Raw genomic sequence first — 11,819 nt, 5'->3', positions numbered from 1 at the left:
CATCAACCCTTTTTTTGTCCTTTGTTTACAAAAATTTTTTTTTTTTTTGGCCCCCCCCCTCCTAACCTTTTTTTTTTTTTTTTTTTTTTTTATGCCCTCAACTTCTTGCACATTATAATAAAACCTCATTCTTTAGGGAAAGAAACAGATTCCATTTGTAAATTTAATTTGCAGGGGATTATTATAATAATTATATCCTTTATTTCTCTAGCTATAATCGCTGGTTGTGTCAAGCAAGATCTGAGGATCTATCTGATATTGCTTCTCTAAAAGCCTTATACCAAACAGGTGAGCATAAGTAGCTTTTCTTTTCCTTTTTAAGGACCCCACCTAGCACGCTACTAGCAACTTCATTTTTCTCCGATTTTGTCCATTGTGCCTATGAAAAAAAAATTTTTTCACTAATGAGGATAGTTTGGCTCATCATCAAGATCTTAAAAATAACATCTCAACCTACAAAATTTTCATCTTGTAGTTCTACGTTGGTCCACTTCTTCTTAATGTCTCTTTTCTTACCTTTTAACATCTTTTCTGCTCTTAAAAATACCATTCACTTGCTATACAAAATTCAGACCTTGTCTAAATACATAACGGAGATGGGGAAAGTTCTCAAATTTCCACTCTTTCTCCATTAAATTCCTTTTTCAGGCAGTAATTGTTAATTTTCAGAATTGAGTTCCCATTAGTTTTTCCTGGATCACTGATGTTATTAAAACTTGAACAAAACCTATTTATAAAAAGGCCTTGGCCCTGCAGCCTTACCCTTGGCTATCCCTGATTTAAAACCTGCAGGAAGCCTTTATCTTAAAAATAAGTGCAGTCATCAGAACCTCATAAAGCTAAAATATATATATGTATTGTTTTCCACAAAGTGAAAGAAATCTGAGGATGAAATTTGAAAAACGTTAAGTTCCTGGTTTTCAGTCTTTTATATTTGTGTAGAATGTTTTTACAGTGTCCGAGTCCAGCCTTGGAATAAAGTCTCTAGGCGCTGATCACATTTCCCGTTCGCAGGTGTTGATAACTGTGGGCGAACAGTGATGGTGGTAGTTGGAAGAAACATTCCTGTCACATTAATAGATATGGACAAGGTAAGCCACAGCAAGGCTCTATTTTACACATGATGTTGATTTTTACAATTAGTAGGGTGTGAATTTGGAATCAGGACTGAGAATATGAGAGGGGGCGGAAATGTGTGTATCTGGGCAGAGGAGCAGCCCTGGGTCTGTAGGCTGGCATGCACCATTCATTTCAGTACGTTAGGGGTTCGGTTTTGCTCTGTAGGAGACCAAATTCTCGAAAATACAAGAATGCCATCATATGATCTCCAGAAACGCAGCCGCTCCGTTTCGGATGTGATGTAGCCGGAGAGTTTTGGGTTGGAATCACTCTAGGTTATAATTGTACTAACAATCAGATACTGCTTGTCTTGAAAAAAAGAAAAATTAACTCTTGAGTATCTATCTGAAGAGAAGAAGTCAGAGATGTAGTTACCCCAAGATGTCATAATTCCATAACCCCTTCATTTGGATGCAAAGGACAGATTTGTAAGAGAAAAAATGGTATTATTACTGGCAAATAAAAATAAGAAAATGATTATGCTTTTAAAAATGATTACTGGGGCGCCTGGGTGGCTCAGTTGGTTGAGCATCCGACTCCGGCTCAGGTCATGATCTCGCAGTTCGTGAGTTGGAGCCCCGCGTCGGGCTCTGTGCTGACAGCTCAGAGCCTGGAGCCTGCTTCAGATTCTGTGTCCCCCTCTCTCTCTGCCCCACCCCTGCCTGTGCCCTGTCTCTCTCTGTCTTTCAGAAATGAATAAACATTAAAAAAAAATTTATAAAGAAATGATTAGTAATCCAGGGCGCCTGGGTGGCCCAGTCAGTTGAGCATCCCCCTTTGACTCTGGTTATGATCTCATGGTTTGTGAGTTTGAGCCCCGGATGGGGCTCTGTGATGTTAGCGTGGAACCCACTTCAGAGCCTCTGTTCCCCACCCCCGCCCCTTCCCTGCATGCTTCCTCTCTCTCTCTCTCTCTCTCTCTCTCTCAAAAATAAATAAACTTAAAAAAATAAAATAAATAAAAAATAAAAATGATTAGTAATCCAAAAAAAAAAAAAAAAACGAATCAGAATGAGATATCTTTTTTCACTTTCAAAACTGGCCTGAACTTTTAAATAATAATCATTGTCATCAAAGATGAATTAAAATGATAAAGGTGGTCACATCCATCGACCCAGGAATTCTGTTCCTCAGAATTTGTACTAAGGAAATAATCTGAGTATGGAAGTAGCTGTAGAGCCTGAAGCTGCCCAAATTGGAATACTTGGGCAAGAGACCATTGAATCCAAAAGATAAATACATAGGTCATCCAAGAACATCACTGTATTAGAAAGTGACTACAAAAGAGGAAAATCACTTTAACAAATCGTTCTTAATCATAGTAACAAATTTTGTACCTAAAAATAAAAAATTGCACACAATTTTGAGATAAAACACATTTGTACAAAAGCAGATCATTGCTTTCTGGCTAAGCCCTTAGGCTCCCGGTCACTGGTGTTTAGGTAAAAAAAAAAAAAAAAAAAATTATGGAAGCATTGGACCTGGCATGCTCCCATGGGCTGGTTTGTACCACAAAACTATGACTTAAAGTTCTAACAATTAATTATGGCATATCCACAGATGGAGTATTTTGTGACCCTTAAAGGTTATGGTTACAAAGGCAAATAAATACAGTACTATAGAGAAATATTTATAATGTAATAGCAATAGAAAAGTGGTGCATTAATTGCCTATACCCTGACTTTAACTTGTTTTGTTTTAAGCATAAAGGTAAAAACTCAAAATGTAAATATTTCAAAATGGATGTCATGGTTTTGGGGAGAATTTGTTTTCTACATTTTTCTGTCATGTGGCTATACTTCCTTATAATGAAAAACATTTAAGTTAAAGATGGGGAATTTAAAGCTGAAAATGGGTATCTTAATTGCCCTGCAGGGGGTGGAGAGTGGATAGAAAGAGGGCCAAAAGCAGTCTGGTAAAAGCAGAAATAATAATAAAAATACACACACACAAATGCACAGGAAAAGCTCGACTGATGCAAATTATATCATTACTAAGTTTCTACTTGTAGCCATTTGTTTTGTGTCATTAACAACCAACATAACATTCATTCTCATCATTAATAATGTGATTGATAACCAATAAAAACATAAATCTCTGCATTTGATTTTGGCGTGCACTTGCTTGGTGTTCTGGATATCCATGATGTATCATTTCATGTAATATAATGAGATACATTGTGAGGTCCATACCAGCAAAGTGGAAGGATCCTGTGTGTTGTTAGTGCCCTCCTCCTTCGTCCGCTCTGGTAGCAGTTGGATGCTAATCCATTTTAGTCTACTCATGATTATGCCAAAGACTATCCTGAGGAGAATTGGGAAATCGCCTGTTTGATAATCTTTCAGTGGTTAATTCTTAGCTTCCTCTATGTCATTGTTTATAGCTACACCACTGGGTTACCCTGGCCCTGCCCATATTGGAGCTCTGCTCCATGTTTAATGTTTCTCTTAAATTTCATCCTTCTTATAATGAAGTGTTTCTCTAATGTGATCTGGGTCACATTAAATTTGAATCTTTCAGAGCTCTAGAAATGCTGCCCGGCTCACTGCCATCTACTGACTAAACCTGTTGTCCTTTTCCTCATTTCAGTTCAACATGAAAGAGGCCAAGAAAATTAGTCCTCCAAGTGAGCCATGGGAGGGAGGCATCACTCAGAATATCCTTCTGTAGTAATTCTTGGTAACGTGAGAGCCATAAGTCTGCATCCCAGTAGAGACTGCAAAGATTTTCATTGAGTTTCAGGCAGAAACTTCAAGAATGATCAGAAGTCTAGAAATTGTACTTCTACAATTCATTATCCTAGAGAGGGAAAACCTCGCAATTGACTGAAGAACTCTTTTGAGTATATGAAGAGTTATTTGAGCACATAGAGACTGATTGTTCTCCTCCAGCCCTTAGAACAAGGCAGAAAGGGATCCTACTGTAGCATTTCTGAGAACTGGTAAACACTGGCTAGGTTCACTTTCCTGAAGCTCTTTTTCAAAGAGAATTGATACTCATTAGTCTGAGATGTCCATCTGTAGTGCCTGGGGCATCAATTAGGTTCATCTTCTGAGTTTTGCCTCTGTCTTGGCTTCTGCGAAATTGACTACTTATGCAAGATGATCTTACGTTTACTTCTTTTTTCCTTCTAGGCTCTCTTATATTTCATCCATGTAATGGATCACATTGCTGTGAAGGAATATGTATTAGTATATTTTCACACACTGACCAGTGAATACAATCACCTGGACTCTGACTTCCTGAAGAAACTCTACGATGTTGTTGATGTCAAGTTAGTTATTTTTGCAAATTATGAAGAGGGGAGATAGCTTCTTTCTTTCCTAATATTAATGAGTAGTAAACATTGCTGTGTATTCTGTGAAAAGATATTTCATGTAACAAAGATTTTTATCACACGTAGATCAGATATTTTAATATCAGGAGGCCCTCCTTAACTCCAGTGTATTTTGCATTTAAGTAAATTCATATGTAAAATTTTTGCTGCTTTTAAACATCTTGCGAAAGGGTTGGGGTCGTTACCAATCTTTGTATATAACAAAAATACTACCTTCTGTTAATAAGGTGTGTTACTCTTCTCAAAATACATTTATAAATATTATTTCATTTGACCAGTGACCCATGAGTTTTATAATTCATGATATGGTCTCAGATATTCTAGTACAGTATAAAAAAAGGCACATGATAACTTTTTGTTAGATATGAATTTACTTTGTTTTACCTGTAGTTGGCTCTGTCACAGCCAAGAGAAACAATATCTTCTATAAAATGGATACTTTAAATAATGAAATGTCCCCTGAATTATTTTTTGACATTTCACTTAAAATTCAATATGTAAACTAGACCCATTTAAAATTTTTTTCCCCTTTGTGAATATATTTCTGTGTTCTAGCAAAGAGTTAATTGTCTATAACATGACATACTGACCCATGTTTTTATTTTGCATTAGATACAAGAGGAATTTGAAGGCTGTTTATTTTGTTCATCCAACATTTCGTTCAAAGGTACAGTGTGTTTCTCTTTAGCTAAATCTCACATTTAAGTGCACTGCATGCCAGCATTTTAAGATCTATCTCAACATCTTAATTCTCACTGTCACCACTGTGATGGCCAATTTCTTTGTCTACTGTTCCTTTTCAGTGATTTTCAGTCATGATCCTAAAGCTTTGGTCCCACGTTAAGTCTACTATCTTTGTAGGCAACGCATACAGGCTGTCCGCCTCTCAGTTCTTGCTTGCCTCTTCATGCTCTGTGTTCATTGGACTTCGCTCACGCTCTTGATACGGAATGCGCTTTCCTTCCTCTGCTCCTGCTAACTTCTGTTTGCCCCTCTGCTCAGTAGTTACTTTCCATAGAAAGCCTTCCCCGACCCGTTCTGCCAATGAGTAGGTACTCCTGCATTCTACTCCCCCTTAAGATTTTAATTTTTAATTCCAATTAATTGTTTAATTTTCTACTTTATGCTAGCCTGCAGGATGTGTGAGAGCTAGATTACAGCTGTCTTGTTCACAGTCACATCCCTAGTATCTCTAATATCTAGTCCTGCATTTTGACTTCATCAACACATGCACTCCCTTGGTTCTTTTACTTTTTCTAAAAATATCATTTTTTTTTTTTTTTTGGTCTTTATTTTCTTCCCTGTGCAGCCTGAAACCCTTGCCCTGTCACTTCAGTCACTGCTGTTAATGCCTACAATATCGTTCATCACACTTGCTCATCAAAACCTGGTCGTGAGACATTTCACCACTCTGCTTTCTTCACTCTCGTATCTGGGTTGCTGAACACAGATGGAGAAATCTTAGAGCCATGTGACTGGGGGCTTCTAAGCAGACACGGAGCTTTCACTGCTAAGGCCCCCCTGGTATTTCACTAGATGGTATGTCCCAGGAAGGACACATTCTCCTCAAGCAGCCCCTCATTCCAGCAGTTGGCCCTGCCTTATTCTTGACCAAGAACATCAAAAGCATCAGTAAAAAGCTTTCTGTCCTCTCCCTCCCACCCCAAGCTTACCTGACATCTGTTCCTATCATTAGCTCCTTTTCTGTCACAAAAAAATGTGTTTCTTCTTAATGAAGGGCAGACCTTCTACCTGGTGGTCTGGATCCCCTAGTAATAAGAGCTGATGTTTTCTAAGCGCTTCCTGTGTGCCAGCTCTTCCCAGGCATTATCTTGTTAAAGTCTTGTGTCTATGAAGTAGATAGTAGTTTATGCCCACTTTACAGGCAAGGAAATTGATGCTTTGAGAGAGTAAGTAACTTTTCTGAGGTAAGCACCTAGTAAGTAGTGGAGTTTGGATTTGGATCTAGACATTTTAATTGGAGAGCCTCCACTCATCAACTACACAACACATTTCCGTCTCCTCAGGAATTCTCTTCAGCAGTTTTTGTCTTTGTCTTTCTCCTCCCATTTTTCTGGATCTAACTCATCAACTTTTAAACATGCTAAAGCCTCCACTTCTATTTCCTCCCCTTTACAACCAAAATTTTTTAGTGTGACCTACGTTCTGCACTCACTGTCTCCATTTTTTATCCACCTTAATTTACTCCAGTGTCATTCAGATGCCACTGTGGCAACTAAAGCGACTCACAGCAAAATCACTGGTCATCTGCGTCCTACCTGTTTTCCCTGCAGCCTTAATCCCAGCCGGTCCCTTCTTCCTTGAAACACTTTGTCTTGGCTCCCTTGAAATGTAACCTTGCTGAGTTTTCTCGCACTTCGAGCTGCTCCTTCTCGGTCTCCTATGCTGTCCCCTCTCTCTGCTCCTGCTTATCCTTGGAATGTCAGTGTTCCCAAACCCTCATCCTTTTCTTTCATTCTGTACCTTGTTTCATTCCTGTGTCTTCGGCAACCCTCAAATATATATATGCGGTTCCCAAATACATACATGTCAGGGGAGGCAGTAAAGCCCAATGTTTAAAGCATAATCCAAGACTCAGGTTCTAATCCCAGCTCTGCCAACTACCAGTTTATCATCTCAGGCAAATAACGGAACCTCTGTGCTTTAATTTCATCTTGTATAAAACGGAGATAATAATAACAGTGCTCACCTTGTAGGGTTATTGGAAGGATAACATTAGTTAATACCTGCAAAATGCTTAAAATTTTACCTGACCTATAATAAACGCTCAGGAAACGTTAACCACTATCATCATCGTCGCCATCGTCCTCCTCCTCGTCGTCATTCCTGTGCTTAGACGTGAATGTTGAACTGTTGATTAAGTATCTTCATTTAGATGTCTTACAAGCCCCTGAAGCTCAACATTTGAGAAACAGAATAACTCCTGTGTTCCCCTACTCACTCCCAAACTGCTATTTATATTTCCTGTCCTAGTCAGTGGGACCACTGCCCTTCAGGTGCCCAAGCCAGGAGCCAGGGAAACATCCTATTACATCAGTTCTGTGTGCTCACTACAGTCCAAATCCATGCCTGTGCCATTAGTCCCACTGCCTCTACGGGAGCTCGTCCCGCCACCGTCTTGTATCTGAAAGGACACAGCTACCTCCTAGTCCATATCCATACTGTCCTGCCTCCAGTAGAGCACACCACTGTTCCTTCAGGCCTGCCTAATGATACTTTCTTAGAATGTTAATGGAAGCCTAAAATATTTACAGTGGAGTCCTTTGCAAAAGTTGGCCAAACTCAGGCCCAGGCAAGGGAAAAAAAAAAAAATCTGACTATATCATTGGGGTTTGGAGAAAAGAGGACTTAGTTCAGCATAAAACCCAGGATTTATTTATTTAGTAAATGAAAGGACTGTGTCATTCATGACTTCTAGCCGTCATCAGATAAAGGGGATCATGGACTAGGATATAAATCTGAGAGTCTCCATCAAGCAAATAATGCTTTAACTCTTTAAATATGCTAATGAATAAAATCACAAAGAAGACAGCTAAAGTTGACAGAGCCCTGGGATCAAGGAGGGCGACCAAGGAGCAGTAATGTGAAGATCTTCCAGAGAGCCAAGATTGACTAATGTTGTGGGAGCCAGTGGACAGGAAAAGCGTCAAAGACGGTAGAAGTAGTCATTATTTTAAAGCACTGTGGAGAAATTAAGTAAGATAAGTAGTGAAAAGTCCTCATTACCCTTCATAGTAAGAGATGAGTGAAGACTTCATTGAGAGAATGTTTTTCACTTTTCGCTTTCTGATTGTTTACAGAATTGTTGAATTTCTCATCTTAAACTTTGCATGTAAGGAGCATCTGGGTGGCTCAGTCGGTAAAGCATCCGACTTTGGCTCGGGTCATGATCTCATGGTTCAGTTCATGAGTTCAAGCCCTGCGTGAGGCTGTGTGCTGACACTCAGAACCTGGAGCCTACTTCAGATTCTGTGTCTCCTTCTCTCTCTCTCTCTCCCTCTCTCTCTCCCTCTCTCTCTCTCTCTCTCTCTCTCTCTCTGCCCCTCCCCCACTTATGCTCTGTCTCTCAAAAAAGAAACATTTAAAAATTTGCATGAAATATTTTAAGTAATCCTTTTAAAAATTGCAAAATTTTTTTTGGTTTCCTCAGTGTTGGAATAGCATAGTAAGTGCTAATTAAGTGCTTATGAGAATGCTGTTTGGCCAGGCTTAAAGGAAGGAAGGAAGGAAGGAAGGAAGGAAGGAAGGGAGGGAGGGAGGGAGGGAGGGAGGGAGGGAGAGAGAAAGAAAGAAAGAAAGAAAGAAAGAAAGAAAGAAAGAAAGAAAGAAAGAAAGAAAAAAGTACAGTGTTGGAACAATCAATTAAATGAAAGGCTTTTCCTGCTCTTTGTTCAGTAAAGTTCTGATTACATAGTCTTATCAGATAACATCTGTTATATCAACATTCCTACTATTTTGTTATGCTTAGTGGATGGCTAATTTTTTTCTTTCTGTAGAACTTAAAGATATCACTTGACTATTTCCCCACATCTCATAATCCATTTATATTTTGTTCACCCAGTAGCTACTGAATATTTTTCTTTAATGGAGACAGGAGGATTAGGTTGGTTTTTAGCATGTCTGCTCTCTCCACTTTTATTCATTATTGTACCAGAGGTTCTAACCAGTGTAATATGGCAAGAAGAAGAAGCAAAATGCCTCTAGATGTAGAGAGGAGTAAATAATACTGTCTTTATTCACAGATGACATGAGCATCTATGTAGAAGACCCTGTGGTATCCTCAGAAAAACTAGTAGAATTAATAAGTAAGTTTTATCAGGGCTTCAGGGTTTGAGATCAGTATTCACAAGTCAGTTGTATATATTAGCAATAGGCAGTGCAATTGAAATTTAAAAGATAATGTTATTTATATTAGCTTCAAAATCTATTAAGTGCTTATGGGTAAATAGGGCAAAAGATGTGAAAGACTCATGCACTGTACAAGTTGTGTACATTGCAAAACATTTGTGAGAGAAAGGAGGCATAAATAAAGGAAGACATGCTGTATTTGGGGGTTAGAAGACACTATTATTGTCAAAATCTCAGTGCTTGCTAAATGTACAGATTCAATGCCAATCAAAAGTTCAGCAAGCTTTTTTGTAGAAATTGACAAGCAAAAATGCAAAGAACCTAAAAGAACCAAAGCAATTTTATTATTTATTTATTTTTAAATGTTTATTTATTTTTGAGAGAGACAGAGCATGAGTGGTAGAGGGGCAGAGAGAGAGACAGAGGAACACATAGAATCAGAAGCAGGCTCCAGGCTCTGAGCTGTCAGCACAGAGCCCGACGTGGGGCTCAAACCCATAAACCGTGAGAACATGACCTGAACTGAAGTCGGACGCTAAACTGACTGAGCCATCGAGGCACCCCCTCCCCACTTTTTTTTTTTTAGTGGAGCCAAAACAATTTTAAAAGAAGACCAAAGTTGAGGACCAACACTCCCTGCTTTCAAAGCTTATTCTAAAACTGCAGTACTCAAGACAGCACAAGGTATTGGCATAAAGGTAGACATCTAGATCAGTGGAGCAGAATAGAGAACCCTGAAATAGATTCACGTGTATAGAGATAACTGGTTTTTGAGAAATGTGTGAAGTCAGGTCAGTGGAAAAAGAACATTCTCTTCAACAAATGATGCTGGAACAATTAGATATCTATATGCAAAACAACAACAACAACTTTGACCCATGTCTTGCATCACATACAAAAATTAACTGGAAATGGGTCAAAGACCTTAATTGTAAAACGTAAAAGTGTTAAACTTCTAAAAAGAAAATATAAGAGAAAAAGCTTTGTGACATTGAGTAAAGCAAAGATTTCTTAGATACAACACCAAAACACAACCCATAAACAAAATTGGACTTCATCAAATTTAAAAACTTCTGCCTTTTTAAAGATGGTTAAGAGAGTGAAAAGATGAGGCTACAGCCTGAGAGAAATCTTTGTAAATAAGCATTTATCTGAAAAAGGATTTCTCTTTAGAATAAAGGAATCCCAGAAATCACTAATAAGGAAAAACTCAGTTTAGAAACGGGCAAGAAATTTGTGCTAGCATTTCCCCAAAGAAAATATATAGATGGCAAATAAGCACACAAAAAGATGTTTAATATAATTGGTCATTGGGAAGGTGCAAATTAAAAATGAGGTATCATTGCACTCCTGTTAGAATGCTAAAACTTAAAAGAGTGTCCATACCAAATGTTGGTGAGAATGTGGAAGAACTGGTATTCTGATGCAGTGCTGACCTGAATGTAAAATGTTACAGAAGCTTTGGAATGCAATCTGGCAGTTTATTTAAAGAGTTGAACGTACACCTACCATGTGATCTGGCCATTCCACTCTTAGTATTTACCTGAGACAAATGAAAATCTATCTATACAAAGACTTATACACAAACGCTCATGGAGGTTGTATTGTAGCCCCAAACTGGAAACGACCCCCCTATGCCCATCACTAGGAGAACTGATAACCAAACTCATATATCCATACAATAGAATACTACTCAGTAATGAAAAAGGATGAAGTGTTGATGCACATCACAACACGAATGGATTTCTAAGTAATTATGCTGAGTAAAAGAAGCCAGACAAGCGTGCACACCGTATGATCTCATTTGTATAAAATTCTAGGGCACACAAACGAATGTGTAATTACGGGAAGTAGAGCAGCGATTACCTACAGACAGGGAGGAGGGTGGGGGGGTGGGAGGAGGGTGGGAGGGGAGAGTGGCAAAGGGCCCTGAGAACCTCCAGGACTGATGGCTATGTCCTTTTTCTTGATTATGGTGATGGTTTTATGGGTGTGTGTGTGTGTATATATACATATATATATCAATGCTTAAAAAATTGTATACTTCAAATATGTGCAGTTTATTATATGTCAGTTATATTTTAAAAGATACGTTTTTTTAAACTGCAATGAAATACTGCTACACTGCCACCAGAATAGCTAAAATTTGGAAGACCGGCAGTACCAAATACTGAAAGTGATGTGAAGTGACAGGAATTCTCCTACATCATAAGAGGGAGTTGGAAATCATGCAACTACTTTGAAAAGAGTTAACGAAAATTTCTTATAAACTAAATATATACCTAGCCTGTGACCCATCAGTACCACTAAGTATTTACCCAAATGAAATGAAAATTATGTGCCAAAAAAGACTTCTATGAGAACGTGCATAGCAGCTTTAGTCATAGCAGCCAAAGACTGGAAACAGCCAGGCACCCATCAATAGGATTATGAATAATTAAGCTCTAGTATATTCTCGTAATGCAGTGTTTCTTGGCAGTGAAAGAGAACACAC

The 11,819-nt window shown here is 38.5% G+C and overlaps 1 protein-coding gene across 2 annotated transcripts in view; it reads left to right on the top strand.

Moving 5' to 3' along the window:
• Nucleotides 1-11,819, top strand: part of GDAP2 (ganglioside induced differentiation associated protein 2) — a 62,551-nt gene that overhangs the window by 39,492 nt on the left and 11,240 nt on the right. For both annotated transcript variants that reach the window (XM_040471453.1, XM_040471455.1), the window contains 4 exons: nt 212-288; nt 1,015-1,091; nt 4,254-4,393; nt 5,069-5,123. In XM_040471453.1, the coding sequence (XP_040327387.1) occupies nt 212-288; nt 1,015-1,091; nt 4,254-4,393; nt 5,069-5,123 (349 nt within the window). The remainder of the gene's footprint in view (nt 1-211; nt 289-1,014; nt 1,092-4,253; nt 4,394-5,068; nt 5,124-11,819) is intronic.

The sequence above is a fragment of the Herpailurus yagouaroundi genome, unplaced genomic scaffold (assembly GCF_014898765.1).
Source record: "Herpailurus yagouaroundi ecotype Mexico unplaced genomic scaffold, PumYag 77, whole genome shotgun sequence".
Lineage (NCBI taxonomy): Eukaryota > Metazoa > Chordata > Mammalia > Carnivora > Felidae > Herpailurus > Herpailurus yagouaroundi.
The sequence above is the reverse complement of the archived record's forward strand: the minus strand, read 5'-3'. Positions and strand labels throughout refer to the sequence as shown.